We start from the raw sequence: 17,373 nt of genomic DNA, 5'->3' as shown, positions 1-17,373 counted from the left end.
GCGGCAAGGCGTGTGAAGCAATTACGCGGTGAAATCGAGAAAGGCGGGAAAAGAATTAGGCGCTGTCCGCATTGAAAAGCGTGGAGATTATGACAGTATTACCTGATCCAAAGGAAACGGTCAAAAAATAGTTTTGCCGCGCGAATTTCTTGCATGTAGAGACTGCTATTATTCTACATATATACATATCGACTTTTACATATGCATAAACGTTGAGATGTAAGTGTAGATGTTACAAACACAACAGAACATTCATTCATTTGCCGTCTGTGCAAGTGTATTGCTACTGACGGGCACCATTCTCATAATCGTCTCATTTAATTTTAAACGATATTTTTTTTTATCGTTCATTCAGATATCTATAATAAATTGAAGGTGGTCTTTAAAATTTTGAAAAACGAACGACTAGTAAAAAATTTATTATAATCATCTTAAAAACCTCTTTGAATCATATTATGCGACACAAAACAAATTTCGACCGATTCACTAAGATCGGAAATATTTAAGATAATTATGTTAGACGGTTCAACCTATTATGTACCTATCTTATGGTATTTATAGAATATCATCCTAATACGCTGTTTCACGTTGAATTACATATTTTACGTGTTACAAATTGTGTTTAAATTTGTGTCACTAAGCTTACAGGTGTATTCTATATCTTAGAATTAACAGTTCAAATCATTAACACTTGATGTCAAAAGATGTACGTACTACATAATACGCTATCGGTAGGTACCAGTTTACCTAAAACTACTGTTCGAAATTTTTCCTGACAAAATGTTATGAACATTTTAATATTGGCTTATACACCAGGATGAAGGAAACAAAAGTATTTAATATATTTTCTTATCTGCTTGGGTCATAAATGGTATTCAGAAGGGGTATGCGGGTACCCGAAATCACGGGATTCTCGAGACTCGGGTCGGGTCGGGAGAAGTCGGGCCAAGAGCGGCCGGGATCCCGACAGATGTCGGGTCCCGTGATATATTCGGGTCCCGAATGATATTTTCGAGAACTTTTTCGTCTAACAGCAAAAAATTATACTATACAATACGATGCCATATTGAATTTTCAGGTTCATGATATGAACTATAAATGCTAAATAAGTTGACGATTCCAAATGGAATCCTGTGGTTGGACAGGGTTAATAATACAATCTTCAGTACACATTTCTTCGTACGTTATGTTTTTATTAAGTATAATAAATAAAGTGGCAGTATTAGGGACATTTAATCTATCATACAACATACAGGCATATATAATATTATTTTCAATTATAATGTAATAACCATAATTATTGCCGGACAATGTCGAGGAATTATGTTTTTTACATTATAATTTAAAATAATATTATATATTATAAATTTATATTATACTTTCACTTTCGTTGAACATCTTACAAGGGAGCATAAAGGTTGATTTCTGTTTATGTTATTTGTACTGAAATGTTTGTTATATGTACTTTGAAACCAATTAGTAAATCAAAATTTTTTATATTTTTGACATTTGGAAAAGTAAAATGTATATGAAAAGTATAAATATTGGATCCGCTACTTTATTTCTATATGCTATATATTATGCGTAATGTAAAATATTATTGTCCTGTATCAAATGTACTTTTCGCCCTGTTTTATGCATTTTGCACAATTTAACACATATTTATTATGGTTACATTTGACGTACCTGTACAGACCAGTCAAAAGTGTTCTAACATAGATTGGGCGTATGTCAATCTTACGATATTTCGAAGAAAACGTAAAAGCATGTCTAAAGTATTCATTAGAATTTATTTTAAATTCTAGTCATATTACCCTAGGCAAAAAGTATGCAACCAAACGGGTTAAAATGACCACTGGAAGAATTATTAATGTACAGTTTGGAAATTGAAAATACTGTTTGCATAATACAGTACTTAAAGAAAGTAAGTAATATACTTTCTTATTTACCGAATTTGTTTAAATAAAATAGACGATGATAAGGGTAGTCGGGAAGTTCCATCAATGTGTACGTGGCCGAACACTAATTGTAATTACTTCATAATTGACCATCCCGTATTTTTTAAGTAGACGGGATATTTATTTTCGTACCATTAATCTACTTAAATAAAGAGAACTATTTCTTTCTACTTCTCTTACTATTAACGGATCATTTGTCACGTTTATCACACGAATATTTTATTGCCATATGTAGTAGATAATTGCTCCGAAATTTTATAGAAATTATTCCCTTTCTGCATTCCCGTTCGCTAATAGGGCGTAGAAATTGTATTCATACTAATAGTCTGAGTACTCGGGACATACATAACTATAAAGATACGCTCGCTTGCCGCACTGAAACCTGTGCATAATTTCGATCGCTTATTCTCTGTTCGCTTGGAATAGCGTGCTTCAGATTTGATATTACAGCCGACAATTACCGGCAATTAAGGAATCGCTACGTGAATTACTGGAACGAAGACATGAAAAACGTAAATGATTAAGCAATGCTTCTGCAATTTACAGACATGAAATAAGAAAGTTTGAATTCGCGCGCGAAAGACGCCGGAATCGAAGGCAAGCATTTGTAATAACCACCGATGTGTTCGATAATTTGCACGAAAATAGTTTCCAGCTCTATTTCAGGTGGGCGCGTACTGCTTTCAAATAGCTGATCCAGTTTCTGATCACGCAGTGGTTAATGCGTTCATAACCACATTCCGTGAGCATTCGTTATTGACGTTCTATCGCGCTCACTGTGAACACTTCTGGCATTCATACACATTTTAGTCATGAGCTCTAACAAAATCAGCAAGGACGATATACAGAGTGAGTATCATAATATGATGATTTCAAATAACTCGTAAGTTCGTTGTACGAAAAAATGTTTCAAACAAACGTTGCATGGTTTTCAGGAGGACATACAATGCTGTAATCTGTTTTTTGTTACTTTGCTTTTTTATCGAGATATGAGGGTCATATTCAGTTTTTTAAACGGATTGCCCAACATTTTTCCTCGAGTTCGAATAAAGCACCAAATTCTGCATAAAAAAGTATTACACCAAAGAGGGTTTAAAATTAATGATTCGCAAAATAATTAGTAAAACAAGTTTTATTTTAAGCGGTGCTCGAAGTGTTGTCCATTACAGTCAATGTACTTGCGTAATCGGATTATGAGTGAATGAAGAACTTTTTCTAGGGTTTTTGCAGTTATTGCAGCACATGCACTAATAACATGTTTTCGCAAATCTTTGGCCGTCGTTCGTGGCTTGCGCGATAAACTTCATTTTTTTATGTTCCCCAAAGGAAATAATTGTGCGGAGTTAAATCTGACGAGCGAGCCGGTCAAGCATTGTTACTGCCACGTCCGATCGAAGGATTAAGAAACATCCTATTTAATATTTGCCGTGACTACTGAGTATAATCTGCTGGATAGCCGTTCTGTTGATACCGCATTATTTGACGTATTAAAACACGGTACATTTTCTAATAGGCCTGGTAGTGTTTTGGACAAAAATATGTATAATAAAATATTTTTTGTATTAATATATCCGCAATTTGTGACCGTGGCTTCGTCTGTCCATAATGCAGTCTATACAAATCTACCATTCGAACCTTCCATCTGGTGCAACAACCAATCACAGAATTGTACGCGTTTCTCAAAATCTCGTCCATGAAGCTTCTGATGTACTGACAGATGATACACATGAAAGTTATCCGAATAAAGAATACGCACAACACTGCTTTGACTAACGCCTAAATCACGCGAAATCTACCGTGTACTGATATGTGGATTATGGACAACAGTTGCTAACGTAGAAATACGACATCCTTCATCATGTACAATTTTACGCCGATTACGTTTCTGTACGTTGAAACTGCCATGTTCTTGGAGCTTTTTACTAAGCCTTAAAAAGGTAACATGTGATGGCCGATTTCGATCCGGATACTTACATAGTTTGGCATAATATTTCAGCTCTCATCATTGTCTTCACACGCACCATAAACAATTATCATATCGCACTTTTCTCTGTTTCTGAACATCTTACTTTTACGTTTACTGAGCTACTAAACAGCTACTAAACTCAGCTACATCTCATATTGATGATGGCTAACATGTAACAAAGAACGTGTTTACAAACATGACTTGTCATCGTAAACGAAGCTGTGTTCTCACGTTGACTGAGCATTATGAAGTATTTCCTAATAGAAGATTATTAATTTGAGAATATCTCAGTAATTATTGATTTTAAGCCCTTTATGGTATGATACTTTTTTACGCCGTATTATTGTACATTCTATTTAAAAAACTGAAGGTAAGCCTCATATTTCGATAAAAAGGCGAAATAACAAAAAACAGATTACAGCACTGTACGTCCCCCTGGAAACCATTCAACATTTGTCCGATCAAATTTTTCTGTAGAACAAATAATTTACGAGTTATTTGAAATCGTCACGTTACAGGATTCACCCTGTATACATAGATTGTTCTATAATTTTTGACGTACAACCCTGTTAGAAAGAGCAGAAAAATTTCCTTTTCACCTTGTTGAATAGTACTACACTTTTCAGGTATACACTCTAAGCCGTGTAACTAACGCGTTAATTTTTGTGAGAAATCAGAGTTGAAACGTTGTGCCATGACGTCTCTCACAAGACGTGTGAAGAAAAACAACAAAACTTTTAAAGGGATATACATAATTCACTATATTGCCTGAAATACGAATGAATTCCATTTAAAAAATGATCAGCAACCTTTTAATCTCGAGACATCTTCACCTAAAAGAAAATCAAGGTTCTTGTACAAGGACTATGTCTTCTGGGAAACTTATTTCTTTCAAATTAATCACTTTTTGCAGACTTTCAAAGTATTAATGACATTTGCCTCAATCACATTTTTTCATTCGAGGAAATTGAAAGAATGGTTTCGTTTATTATCGGGAACATCGCTAAGCAATAGTTGTTATGCGTTTACAGAATATGCAAGCGAAAGTATTATATTTATGTTCGCAAAGCTCTTAAGTCACGAAATAAATTCTTCTCTGGTTCTAACTTTTGCAACAAAATACTTACAAATGGTGCTTGCACGAGAATTCGCAGTCTATGTATAAAAAGTTTCATAAAAAAATCCAATGTTTTCATAAGGAATATGTATGCAGATTTATTACGTACTATAGGTACCAACAGAATTGCCCCTTTTCATTTATTACACTTACCAGAATCAACACACCTAAACTTTCAGTAAGCAATGCATGCATGGCAATATTTTTTGAAATGATATTAATCTATAAAATACACGACGGGATTGCGTAAAAGGCACCTGTTTGCGTATTTCTTCATCGGAGCATGTAATGTATTCATCTTGTACTCCAACAAGTGGGATACTATATGCTAACGTCCTTGCGTTTGTCTGTTATTCAGGAAGCATACGTAACTAGTTCCTAGTTATAACCTAACCAACGATCTATTAACGTTTCCTGATGAGCTACTGAACTGTAAAACACATTGGGCGGTCTGCTTAATAACCAAGTCAAGGTGAACTGTGCTTCCGAGCCGTACCAACAGGGAAAGTGGCCGGTCTTGGTGGTAGTAGAGCCACTGTCAAGAATGCTTCTGCACAGCTCCGTGAAACAGTGTACCTTGAAACGTGAACTCGATCGAAGCCACGTTTCAACAAGTCCGCGAGTTTCCATTTATTCGTATCGCCGTTACACGTTTATCTTATGTCGCGACGAAAATTCAAATTGTTCACTTATTTCTAACCGTATACATGGTGCTGTTCCTAAGTTTAATTCTTGTATTTGGCTCCCTACACTGTGCCAATGGAGGGGGACTCGAAGTCGTTTTCCAGTGGAAATACTTGGACTGGGCCTGGCCGAATATTCCCTTAACGGGGAAAAACTTCACGCTGGGCAATGCCTTCACGCAAGATGTAGACATTGATAGGTACGGCCGTGTATTTGTCACGAGTCCACAATGGTTGGAAGGTGTACCGATCACACTATCCTTGGTGACAACTTCTTCGGGACATGGTGGCCCTTTACTGATTCCATATCCCGACTGGACCTGGTTCAAACCCTTCAACTGCGACAACCTAATATCTGTTTATAGATTGGCGGTAAATATCATGATAATAAGTGTGTACGCTACTGGAAGATCTCTAGAGTCCTATTACTGAAATTTTAAGAGGTTAGGTACTACTTGTCGAAATTGTTCAGTGATTAGTTGTTGTTCGATACAGTTGTTACTGTTGAAGCATTGGAGAGTCAGTGTATTCTTAAGTGTCAGTGGTGTTATTTGGTCCCCGGTAAGGCAACATCCAGTGCTACCGAAACGTTGAAGTACTTTTTTTAAAAGGACGTCAGGATTTCAACCGAAGACTTTCACAGTAACAACTGTATACCGTTAGGTGATGAGAGTCTTAAATCTAAATGTTTGAATATTCACGATCATAGTACAAATAAAACAATATTTAAATATCGTTTGTTATATTTGATGATTATTCTGGGCATATTTATTTATAAAATGGTGTATCAGTTGTTATGATACTACGTGTATTTTAAATCAATTCGCATCGTTAGATATTATTTCATTTCAATTTCATGATTAAGTAAATGCTACAAATACATGGAATCTTGCAAAAATTCTCGAATAAATTTTATTTTATAACAAAATCAGGTGTTTGACAGCTACTTGGCAGCTGTCAAATATAATATCAATTGTTTTGGTTAACTAGTTTTCTGTGAAGTAGTGATCGCATTTCTTAGTACATACTAATATGGAACTGAATACTAAAATCTATTGATTAATGTTTAGATATTTACTGTTTTTACAGTTTCTATTACTACAGCCGATTATATTTTATCGTGAAGGGAAATTGGAAGTATATTTTGCTTTTCTCCGTAACCTGTCAAAAAGTGATACAGATTTAAAAGACATTTTCTAAGAATATTCCTAACAGTATGAATATAATTAACATATTATCGAATCAGTTTGTGCAAGATTTCATAAAAAGTAACCTAATGTGTAGAAAACCTATACAACAGTCTACATATTAATGTTTGCACAAAATTATATTAAGTGTACTAAAAAAATCGATTGTTCAGATAGACGAATGCAATCGTTTGTGGGTCGTGGATACTGGCCGCATCGGTGGAAATGCCGTTTGTCCTGTGAAAATACTGATTTTCGATCTTGCAACCGATCAATTGGTTCATAAATACGTAGTTCCGGATGATCAAGCATTGTACGGGAAGGCAGCATTCGTTACACCGATCGTCGATGTCGGAAAAACATGTCTCGATACTTATCTATACGTAGCGGACGTGGATCAAAATGGGTTACTGATTTATGACTTATATCACGATCATTCATGGCGGGTAAACAATACTCGCGGCAACGCTTTCGGTCCGGACGACGATGCCATGAATATCACGATCGCTGGCGAATCATTTGATTTAACTGACGGTACTCTGGGAATGTCATTGTCGCCGTATGGATTTTATAATGAAAGGTACATAGTTCATTATAAAATACTTCGAATAGTCTGTATAGATATGTAAATAGTATTAACAAAAAAGGAAATTAATTTCTGAACCTTGACATAACCCTTTTGAGACGGACTTTGTTTAACGCTGAACTTAAGAATATAGTAGTACGGGTTATAATACACTCACATATGAAGAAAGGACAGATTAAGCATAGTTTTGGAAATGGGTTATACGGCGTGTTTCCGTAATAGTGGTACAACCCAAAAGAATGTAATTCTACATACAGAAATAAGTCGAAAATGTAGAACAACATCTTCAGGTACGATGCTGCATTTTCGAGAAAATCGGATTTGAAAATCTGCTGGATACGCGTGTAATTGAAATAGTACTTGGCTTACTCGTCTGTTCATTGCATTCTGTTTCTACTTATTGCAACTACGTATACATATGTGTGAGATGAATTTTAAAAATTAATTATTGGAAACGAAGTATCGTGTGAAAAACTGTTATTCTACGTTTTTAACTTATTTTTATATGTAGAATCACATCCTTTCGGGTTGTACCACCATTTGGGAAACATCTTGCATAGTCCCATTAATCCTTTTTACAATCATGTATCCCACTAGGTTTCAATGGTGTCAGAAAAATGTACAACAACTAGGAAATAAGTATATTTATTGAAATGTCTTACAAAATAGTTTACAAAGTCAAATGGTTGATCGAATAAGTTATGTAATTAATTATAATATTACGAATGATAAAGTGTAAAACTTTTAATATAAAGTCCAACTGTACAGTTTGTACATACAGTTCTAGTCAGTTTTTCCACTTTGGCTACTAAACATTTAATACATATTTTTCTTTATAAATTTTATTTGTGCCGGTAAACAATCGAATTTATGAGAATATATCCTACCAAACATTGTAAAAGTTACGTTGGGACGTATTGTCCCGTCAGTCTCGAAAGGGTTAACACTTTTTAATTTATAGTAAAATTGTCACAATAACCGATCATGAAAATTTATTTTTGAAACATTATAATATTTCAAAGTTAATGGGACAGAATCGTAGCATAATTTATTTCGTCCTCCCATAATTTATGCGATTTTTTCTAATCATCGAATTTTAAGACAATATAACTTCACACAATTATCGCACATTTGTTCGCTGTAACACTCTAAGCATGAATATTTAACGAACGCTGTGTATTAAGACTGAGTGAGAATCTAATAGATACATGCCTCAGTTATGACAAACATTTTGGCAGTTGGTGTTATGTGGATTGAACGAAGAAAATAACAGAACTGTATCAGTGGAAAAATATTCCAAGTGTGTAGAAGAATTGTTGGTATAATTTTCATTTCTTATTTATTTCCCTATATATTTTCAATCTATTACATTGTAACAATAAGTAAATTATCTACCAACGTTGTTGTGAATATAATGTAATTAACAATCATAATAGACCAGTGGCTCAGATCCGCTTCAATTCTTAAAGTCTTCATTACGTAGCTGTCCTCTGCACCAACAAGGTTTTTTTAAAATCTGTCTTTATTATCTAAAATAATAATGCTTGCGTGTATCATTATATTCTGGTAATAGTCTTTTTGCATGAGTGTTAAAATGATTTATCAATGTCTTTGAGTATTTTTGAATATATCTTACAATGTCTTCTTTGACTGAAAGAATTTCTATTTTAATTTCTAGAAATTCTATCTTCTGATTTGTATATTAGAATTAATAGCTGAGTCTATAATTGTGTTTCGTATGTCCATTTTGGTTTTAAGATGCATTTGTAAAATATTAATTTAGAGTTCAGTAATAACTTTGACTTGGATCCTAATAACTAGTACCTCCGTTTATTTGACTTGTTCGGACCAATTTCGATCTTCTTCTGTCTTTGGTGTGTACATAAAATGAGTTGACGTTTCCTTATTGACTTCAATTCCTCATTTCGTTAGCTAATTTTGAACGGTACTAAGTGTTTGAAAATTATTGCTAGATTTGTGTATGAGGTTATAATTGTGGTATCATTTGCAAAGATTGCCACAATAGTGTTTTGAATATTCGTAAGTCAGCCGTATTCAGAGTGTAAACAATCAGGGCCGTTCCTGGCGCGGGTGTAGAAGGTACCTTCGGACCTGGGTGGCCAAACTCAGGGGCGGCCGCAGATCGTTTATTATATAGTAAAACTTGGAATAGTAAGAATAAGAATCATAAGCTATCTGACGATTATGCAAATTTTAGACCAACAGAATTTAATCAAATTAATTGTACATGTACTCTTTGTAACACTACTCGTATACAAAAAGGAACTATCTTTATGGACAGCCCAAAATGGCATATGATATTTAACCATATTTAGTGGATTAAATTCGTATAGGTAATTAATGGTCGCTGTTTATCAACCATAACATCATTATTACAAACATTATGCGTTAGTTTCGTACTTGTATATGGAATAGAATATTCATATTAAATAAAACCATTCATTTTCTAAGGATCTTTGTTTCATTTTATGAAAATAAAAATTAAAAAATATTTTTTATTTTCAGAAAATGAAACAAAGATCCTTGCAAAATGAATGGTTTTATTTAACATGGCATTAATTTAAATAAACACTGTATATTAAATTCTTAATTGAATAATATTAAATTAATAAGGACATCGATACTGTTTTCGCACCTGGGCGGCCAACAACCCAGGTACGGCCCTGTAAACAATAGTACTTTGTTAGTGCTAAAGACAGTTTGAAACTTTCAAATGCAGAAGGCTTGTAGAGCTAACTAAGACTTTCATTGGTATTGTTGAAAAAAATTCTAGAATAATTATTATATAATTGGCTCGTGAGTTGAAAATATTGTTCACTAATTACTATTAAAAACTGCATTTTTTCTCATCCAACATATAGGTAGATGTATCGAAAGAATCGTATTATTTATGGGATGACCCAATATTTTTATTTCTGCCATACACTGTTTTGTTTTTTAAGAAATGAATTAGTGACACTAAGTGATTTTCAGGTATTTGTACTTCAACTCTTTGGCTAGTTTTCTTCAAAAATTTACAAATGTGACTTCTTTAAAGTTAAGTCAATACAACGAACCAATAATATATGAATCCAACTACAAACGAGCAAGCCAGGCAGGTGTTCAAGCAACTTCTCGGAAAGGTGTAATATTTTTCCAACTAGTTCAACTAACCGCCATCGCCTGCTGGAACATTGAGAAACCATTCGCACCTGAGAACATAGTGATAATTGCTCAAGACGTGGCAACGCTGCAATACGTCAGTGGTATCAAAGTAATCACGAATAACCGCGGTGAAGAAGAATTGTGGTTTAACACAAATAGATTACAAAAGACGATAAATATGACACTTAAACCTAGTGAAACGAATTTCCGTATAATCAGAGGACGAGTAGATGATATTATTAGGGGTACAAATTGTGAACCCACTGGAATGAGAAATGTCAGTCCGGATACTACATTCTGGCATAAGATATAAATTAAATATGGCGTATATCTTAATCAAGTACACCTCAAGAGTTCCTCCGTCTACTGCTTCACGCAGCCCACAAAAATCTGTGAACGCCGAAAATCAGTACCTTTGGTGCGTAAAAAGTCTAATAATCGAGCAAGAATTTATTATTAATAGCGAACCTCAATAATTTATTTCCTTCACTTGTACACGTTATTGTAAGGAACTGTTTGTAATTGTTTTTACGTCATTTACGATAAAATAATACACACCGTACAAAAGCTTATATATAATACAATATTCCTCATTTTTGAGTCACGTAAATAAGTTTTTTCCTATAAAATGAACTAGTTAATATAAATGTTAGAAACTTGACACATGATTTTAATCAGATTGTAGGAAAAATATACAGTAATATTTCTGTGGTTATAATATGTATCCGCTATTTGTTTCAGTTTGTAAAAAAGATACACTTCTATGGCTCCCACAATTCGCATTGTTGAATTTATTTAAGAGTAATAAATCAAAGTATAGAAATAAAAATTCAATTTTTCAGTTAATTTTATCAGGTTCTGTATAGATTCTACGATTTGAAGATTATTACAAGGCAAAATATCAGCCATGACCTTTCCAGTTTAAGTAACGGTGTTTGAAGTTAATTCATTAATTAATTTTTGCGATGTCGTAGAGATCCTTTTTGTAGATTATATTCTACTCTTCTATATGTTTTGACCCGCCAAACTGGAATAACCCCTTGAAACGCAGTTTTATCCGCCTCGGTTAACCACCGACCGTTTTCGACAGAGAGAACAAATAACCGCATTAACGTCTTCGATTACTTTTTTCATTTTGCGAAAAACCGTACCGTAATCGAACGTGGAGAATTGTTCGTATGTCGCCGAGGGAATAAGCCGCGAGAGTAGAAAAAGGGGACTTCTGTCAGTGACAGTCAGCGTGCAGCAATTTAGTTAACCGTTTCATTGCTGCGTTTTGAGATGTAACGACGAGGCCTGGCCATGACAGAGGCGTTACGGGGAATCCAAATGTTTCGATGGCGTAGGCCGCCAAGCACGGGGACAACGGAGACTAGAGAGGTGTCGCGAATGGCATCGTTACTAGGTTCTCCTGGACATCGAAATCGGTATGCCGGCCTTTTCTTGCCAGCAATTTCAGGTAGTTGTATCAGCCTTTTGTGTGCCACAAGGTCGAAGCCAGGGGTTGAGGGCAGTCCAAGGGAGGAGGCTGGTTGAGATAAATGCGCATTCACGAGGAATTGTTCGTGTTACTGCCGCGGCACTCTTGGGATACCAATAGAGCGCGCAATGCTGGGAAATTCGTGTCACCTACTTCTCTTTCTACAGCGTAGTTCGGCGTGTGACTAATGGCGGCATATTCATGGCACAGCTTCGCCTCTCTAGCGTCCCTCAACACTACCCCCGATTCCACATCCTTTACGAAGCTCTGGCAGTTAACCTCAGACAACCCCTTCGTCGCGATAATATACGGCTGCCCTTAAATTTTCGTTCCCCTTCGCTGAATTCTGCCCTACCCCGCCCCGCCCCTTCTCCGCCAACACCTACCACCAAACTCTGGCATCAGCCTACACTCGCGCGTATGGTAGAAAACCCCTCACTTCGTGGTTCGTTTCACCCTGATAACCGATCTGATCCGCGGTTATTCCATTAAAAAGAAAGATGAGTCAAATAGAAGTTTATTCACGGTTAGCGTGGTTAATAAGTACGGGCGTAAAGAGGCAACGGATAACAGTGCCTATAAAACCACGCGGTACCTACGCCGTTCGATATTCTTTTTACGCGATTTCGTAAAGTAGAGACGACTGAGTTATAGCGCCGTTCAATATACTATCGTCATATCAAGGGTATTATAAAATATTGTGACTCGAGTGGAGGGAGGCCGTGTAAGGGTATAACGTTTGACCGCAAACGATCCATGCAGGAGCACGTTTTCACGATCGAACTCGTTACCTTAAAAGCACGACGTGGAATTACTTAAAAGGTGATAGGCCCGAACAGTAATCTCCTTGTCGTGGACGAATCTATGGTGCGCGAAGAAAAGGTCTGAAATCGTTTTACGAGGGGTACTTTTAAAACAATTGTACAAGAACATCGGGGAATTCTGAAGTAAATTTGTATCAGTTTTACTGCCCCTAATATACATAACTACCAGTGTTTGCCACTGATACACGCTGGTGCACAAACCGACCACTCGACTCGGTGTATCCTCCTTTACCGGTGGTTAGTGTCCGGGATGCAATACAGAACCGACGAGGATAGAAAGCATGCATATATTGAATATCTTAATAAGGAACACGGCAAATTAATGTCCTCTTATTTCATTCACACGCAACTATAAGAAAGTTCTTTACGTAACACCCGAGCGCAGACGATCACGCGTCGTTATATAAACATTCTATTACGTGCAGTTGAACAATTCCCCGAAGCAAGACCCACTTTCCGCTAAAGAATGTTTCTCAATTATGGGAAAACTGAAAGAGGGACAAAGCGGGGTCATTTTACGTATTCAGTTCCCGGGAAATTAAATTTTAAAATTTAATCGCGAAATTAACCGTAGACTAACGCGTATTTCATAGTCGCGGCTCTTCTAGAAGCCACGGTAAATTACTTTGTTTTTCTCCTAATTCTACCGCTCTGCGTGTTTCGAATGAACAGGCTGCCACCCGAGGTGATGGCGGACCGACGAGCCGTGACTGCGCTCGCGCGAACGCGCGCAGCATCCCTCTAAACGAATTCACGTAGGCATCCGTTTGCGATTCGAAGGAACTTCGAGTTCCTGCGGCGATGGAACGTCGGGAGAATTTCGGGCATCTCCCCTGTCTTTATTAAAGCAGCTCATCTATAATTTACCGAGTGGCCTAGACAGGCTGACAGTGCCGGACTCACCGGCCGCATAAACACATAGCATCCCGTGCAGATGCTCGTGTACGCTAGTGTGTGGCATGCATTGCCGTTGTCAGCTCTAGTCAACGTGTAATTTACTATCCTGCCGCGGCTCAATGCAGCTGCACCCGTTGCTCGGAACCTGGACCTCCAAGTACCGTTGCCCTGGCAGAACGTCGGCGCTAACGGCCACGGGGACGTGTACATCGGGTGCACTGCTGTTGCTGTATTGCCGTTGTTGCTGTCGCTAGTTGCGGATCAAAGTGAGGGGTAATGCCCGGCAAGGTACCATTGACCACTTGGAACCAGGCCACCGAAAGGTCCCCCATAAACTAACTGTTACATCCTGACTACTGCTTCGCCATTAGTTCACCGAGATGTTTACAGAAGCCGCTCTGGATATCACGGGAGTCTGACTGACATCACGAAGGAATGTTTCCATCAATCTTACCACTGGTTCCTGATCTCACCGCGGTCCTCTTTACAGGGTGGCGCAAAAGTTCGGAGACTTTTTTCTAATACTTCAGAAGTATATAACTGTTGTATAAATTAAAATTCAATACCTTTAACAGGTTAATAACTTTTATTAAATAAGTAATAACAACATTAAGCAATTAAATTTAGAATAGATGTTCAAAATTGGCTCCTTTGGTCTCAATGCATTTCCGAAGCCGTTTTCGGAAATTGCCGACGATGGCCGTACACTGTTCCACGGTAATTTCGTCCCACGCGCGCCTCAAAGCCACCTTCAAGTCATTTGCACGATTTGTATCGGGTTCGGGAAATCTTTTGCTCTAAAATGGACCACACGAAACAGTCCACCGGATTCAAGCCCGGGGAATTTGAAAGCCAATCTTCTTTCCCCGAAAATCCAGAAAACAACTCCTCGCACGTTGCAATCATTTATTGTGCTGAATGAACCGGGGCCTAGTCTTGCTGCAACGTGAATCCGTTTTCAAATGTTCAGTCGGCCACGGCTCCCAAACGTCCCGAAGAACAATCTGCTGATAGATGATGGCGTTGATTTTGACATCCCTTTCGATAAATAACAGTGGCGTTTTTCCAGACTTCTTCTGGCCTTTTTGAGCAAATGCTGGCGATTTTGACGGTTGTGCACACCCTCGATATTGAAAATCTTCACGTCAGTAAAAACAACTTTTTGGAGGCGACCACCGGCGATCACACGAAGTTTTTTTTCGTATCATCATTGAGGAAGTGTGCCCGATCAATTTTATAACTGCGCAACTTCAGCTTGTTCTGAACAATCCTGCGAACGCTGTCTTTGCCGATCTCGATAATTTTTTCTATTTTCCGCATTGAACGTCCCGGATTGCGACGCATCTGCACCCAACCTTGTTCAAATTGTTCCGTGTTGTTGCGGTGGTAGGATGACCACACCTAGGACGATCCGATGTTCCTCCCAACTCCTGGAAACGTTTCACTGCCTTCTAGACAGTAGATTTCTTGATGCCAGTCGTTTTAACTATCTCAGCAGTCTTCATTCCCGATTTGTGGAACTCGATGATACTAACGCGCTTGTTATTTCGATCCATTTTAAAGGTAACCAAATATAAACAAACAATTGAAAGGCACTTTGTAACCTAAAATTGTATCATGAATTCAGAAAAACGAAGAAAATTCAAGATAAGTCAATAAAAGGAGAAAAAAGTATTTTAAAAATGTCTCCGAACTTTTGCGCCACCCTGTATATCTGTACCGCGTACTTAAAGTTACCTGCGTCTAGTTAATAGACCAGGAAGTGAACTATAACGAGATTACAGGCTGTAGCGAAGTATTGGCGTAACCATTTACCAGATAACGAAATTGCAGTACACATTTATACACCGTGGTACATTAAGAGTGTTACATAATCCATCGTCTAATATTAATAATATAGTTGTCCATAAAAGAACTGTTCTCTGACCTACTTTTTGTCTGGTATCCTGATTCAGTTTGTCCTGAAGACATGCATCGGTCACTACAAACAGGAAGACCTTAAAAATATATTTATTCAAAGTATGTACGGTATCATTGAAACACAATACATTACAAAGTTTCTTCCTCTTTATATCATGAAAAACGATACAGTCTGATTTAACATGTTCACGATGGCAGTTAATTTTACGAGAAGCTCACTATTGACGGCGTTTGGTTATTTATCATTAATACTCAATTTTTCAGTTTCTAACGCTTTCGCCTATAAAATATACCAACGTGTATTTTCCCAGAAAACGATAAAACAATCTCGTGACCAATTGAAGAGTCACACCGCCTATTCAACCGTCGGATGACCAACCTTCGTAATCACTAAGAACTCATAGATAAAGCGACCGAGCAAAGTAACCTAGCTGCATCATCCAAAACAATTAGTCATCACAAAGTCCAAATATATACATATATACATATACGATTTCAAAGACTATTCCGGGCATTCGTATTCTTGCTGGCAGTTCGTATTCCAGCTGCATTCCTTCACCTGGAATCTAACACAATCTTCTTGCCATCCATTCCAGAATTATCTATCCGCGAGTCACGAATTATTTTATGATTTATTACGAAAAAAGATATATATTTGTATATTTCTTTCTTTCACATTTATATTTCTCTCCTCATGTGTTAAGCTTCTTTCCGCAGATATATTTAGTTTAAGTAATAATTCAGAAAATGTTTTAAGTTGTATCTCTATGATAAATGTTGTTTAAATTCATGTTACGTTCCTTTAAACGTGTTACGCCTCACTATCGTTATAACGTTAAATTACTTCTTTAAACTTTTAAAGAAATAATACTTACAAAATACTTCCTAATATTGTAAAATAATAAAATATACAATTATACGAAATACTGCAGTCACCAAAAACCTAACAGTTGCGTTAGTTTGTAACGTTATACTAAACGTTTCGCTCGCGGCAACCCCCCACGCAACACGTCGCACAGTGAGGTATTTCACCCAAAAAGCTGGCCAAAACCCCAAATTTTATCTGTGATGAAAATGAATGAAACTTTGTCCCTATGTTCCTAAGAATAAATAAAAGTAAACTGCTATCTTGGTTTTTCGAAAACTGCAGTATATAGGAACAAATTGAGGCTCGAAAGTCAACAATTCTTATGCTCGAAGAAAATGCCAAGAAACCTAACATATATTAAGAAAGTGATTTATTACAAGTGTAGTGTTAAGGAAGAGCAATAAGAGGCAGGTATGTAGAGTAATTTCGGCACCTTGTTTCCTTCATCTTTTTGTGTGGCTTTGATAAAATAATAATTTGAAAACAGTGTTTTTTTTTGTAAATTCAAGTATAAAACATTGAATTACATTTTTGCACCCCAAAGCACCCCTTTACTTTTGATATATGTTTATCCTTGGACATTGCCTTATATATTTCTCGAAAAATTAGTTGCTAAGAGGTGCTAAAACTACAGTTCTGTTCAAAAGTATCGCCTCATTTGTGTACTAGTGAAAAATTATTGAGTTTCAATGTTCCATAACTTTGTTAATATTCGTCAGAAT

At 36.6% G+C, this 17,373-nt stretch overlaps 1 protein-coding gene across 1 annotated transcript; it reads left to right on the top strand.

The window, feature by feature from the left end:
• Positions 1-5,748: 5,748 nt before the first annotated feature.
• Positions 5,749-11,124, top strand: LOC107195128 (major royal jelly protein 1-like). The gene is made up of 3 exons (XM_015584911.1): positions 5,749-6,096; positions 7,085-7,491; positions 10,492-11,124. Exons 1-3 carry the CDS (start codon positions 5,749-5,751, stop codon positions 10,973-10,975), a joined length of 1,239 nt encoding a protein of 412 aa, XP_015440397.1. The 3' UTR covers positions 10,976-11,124.
• Positions 11,125-17,373: the final 6,249 nt, after the last annotated feature.

Source organism: Dufourea novaeangliae, unplaced genomic scaffold (genome assembly GCF_001272555.1).
Source record: "Dufourea novaeangliae isolate 0120121106 unplaced genomic scaffold, ASM127255v1 scaffold52, whole genome shotgun sequence".
Classification (NCBI taxonomy): Eukaryota; Metazoa; Arthropoda; class Insecta; order Hymenoptera; family Halictidae; genus Dufourea; species Dufourea novaeangliae.
The sequence above is the reverse complement of the archived record's forward strand: the minus strand, read 5'-3'. Positions and strand labels throughout refer to the sequence as shown.

Bases quoted from the DNA above. Each gene is read 5' to 3' on its own strand.
- LOC107195128 (XM_015584911.1), top strand. From the start codon at position 5,749: ATGGTGCTGTTCCTAAGTTTAATTCTTGTATTTGGCTCCCTACACTGT. The intron at 6,097-7,084 runs GTAAATATCATG...TCGATTGTTCAG, and splicing joins TATCTGTTTATAGATTGGCG to ATAGACGAATGCAATCGTTT. The intron at 7,492-10,491 runs GTACATAGTTCA...AGTGATTTTCAG, and splicing joins TATGGATTTTATAATGAAAG to GTATTTGTACTTCAACTCTT.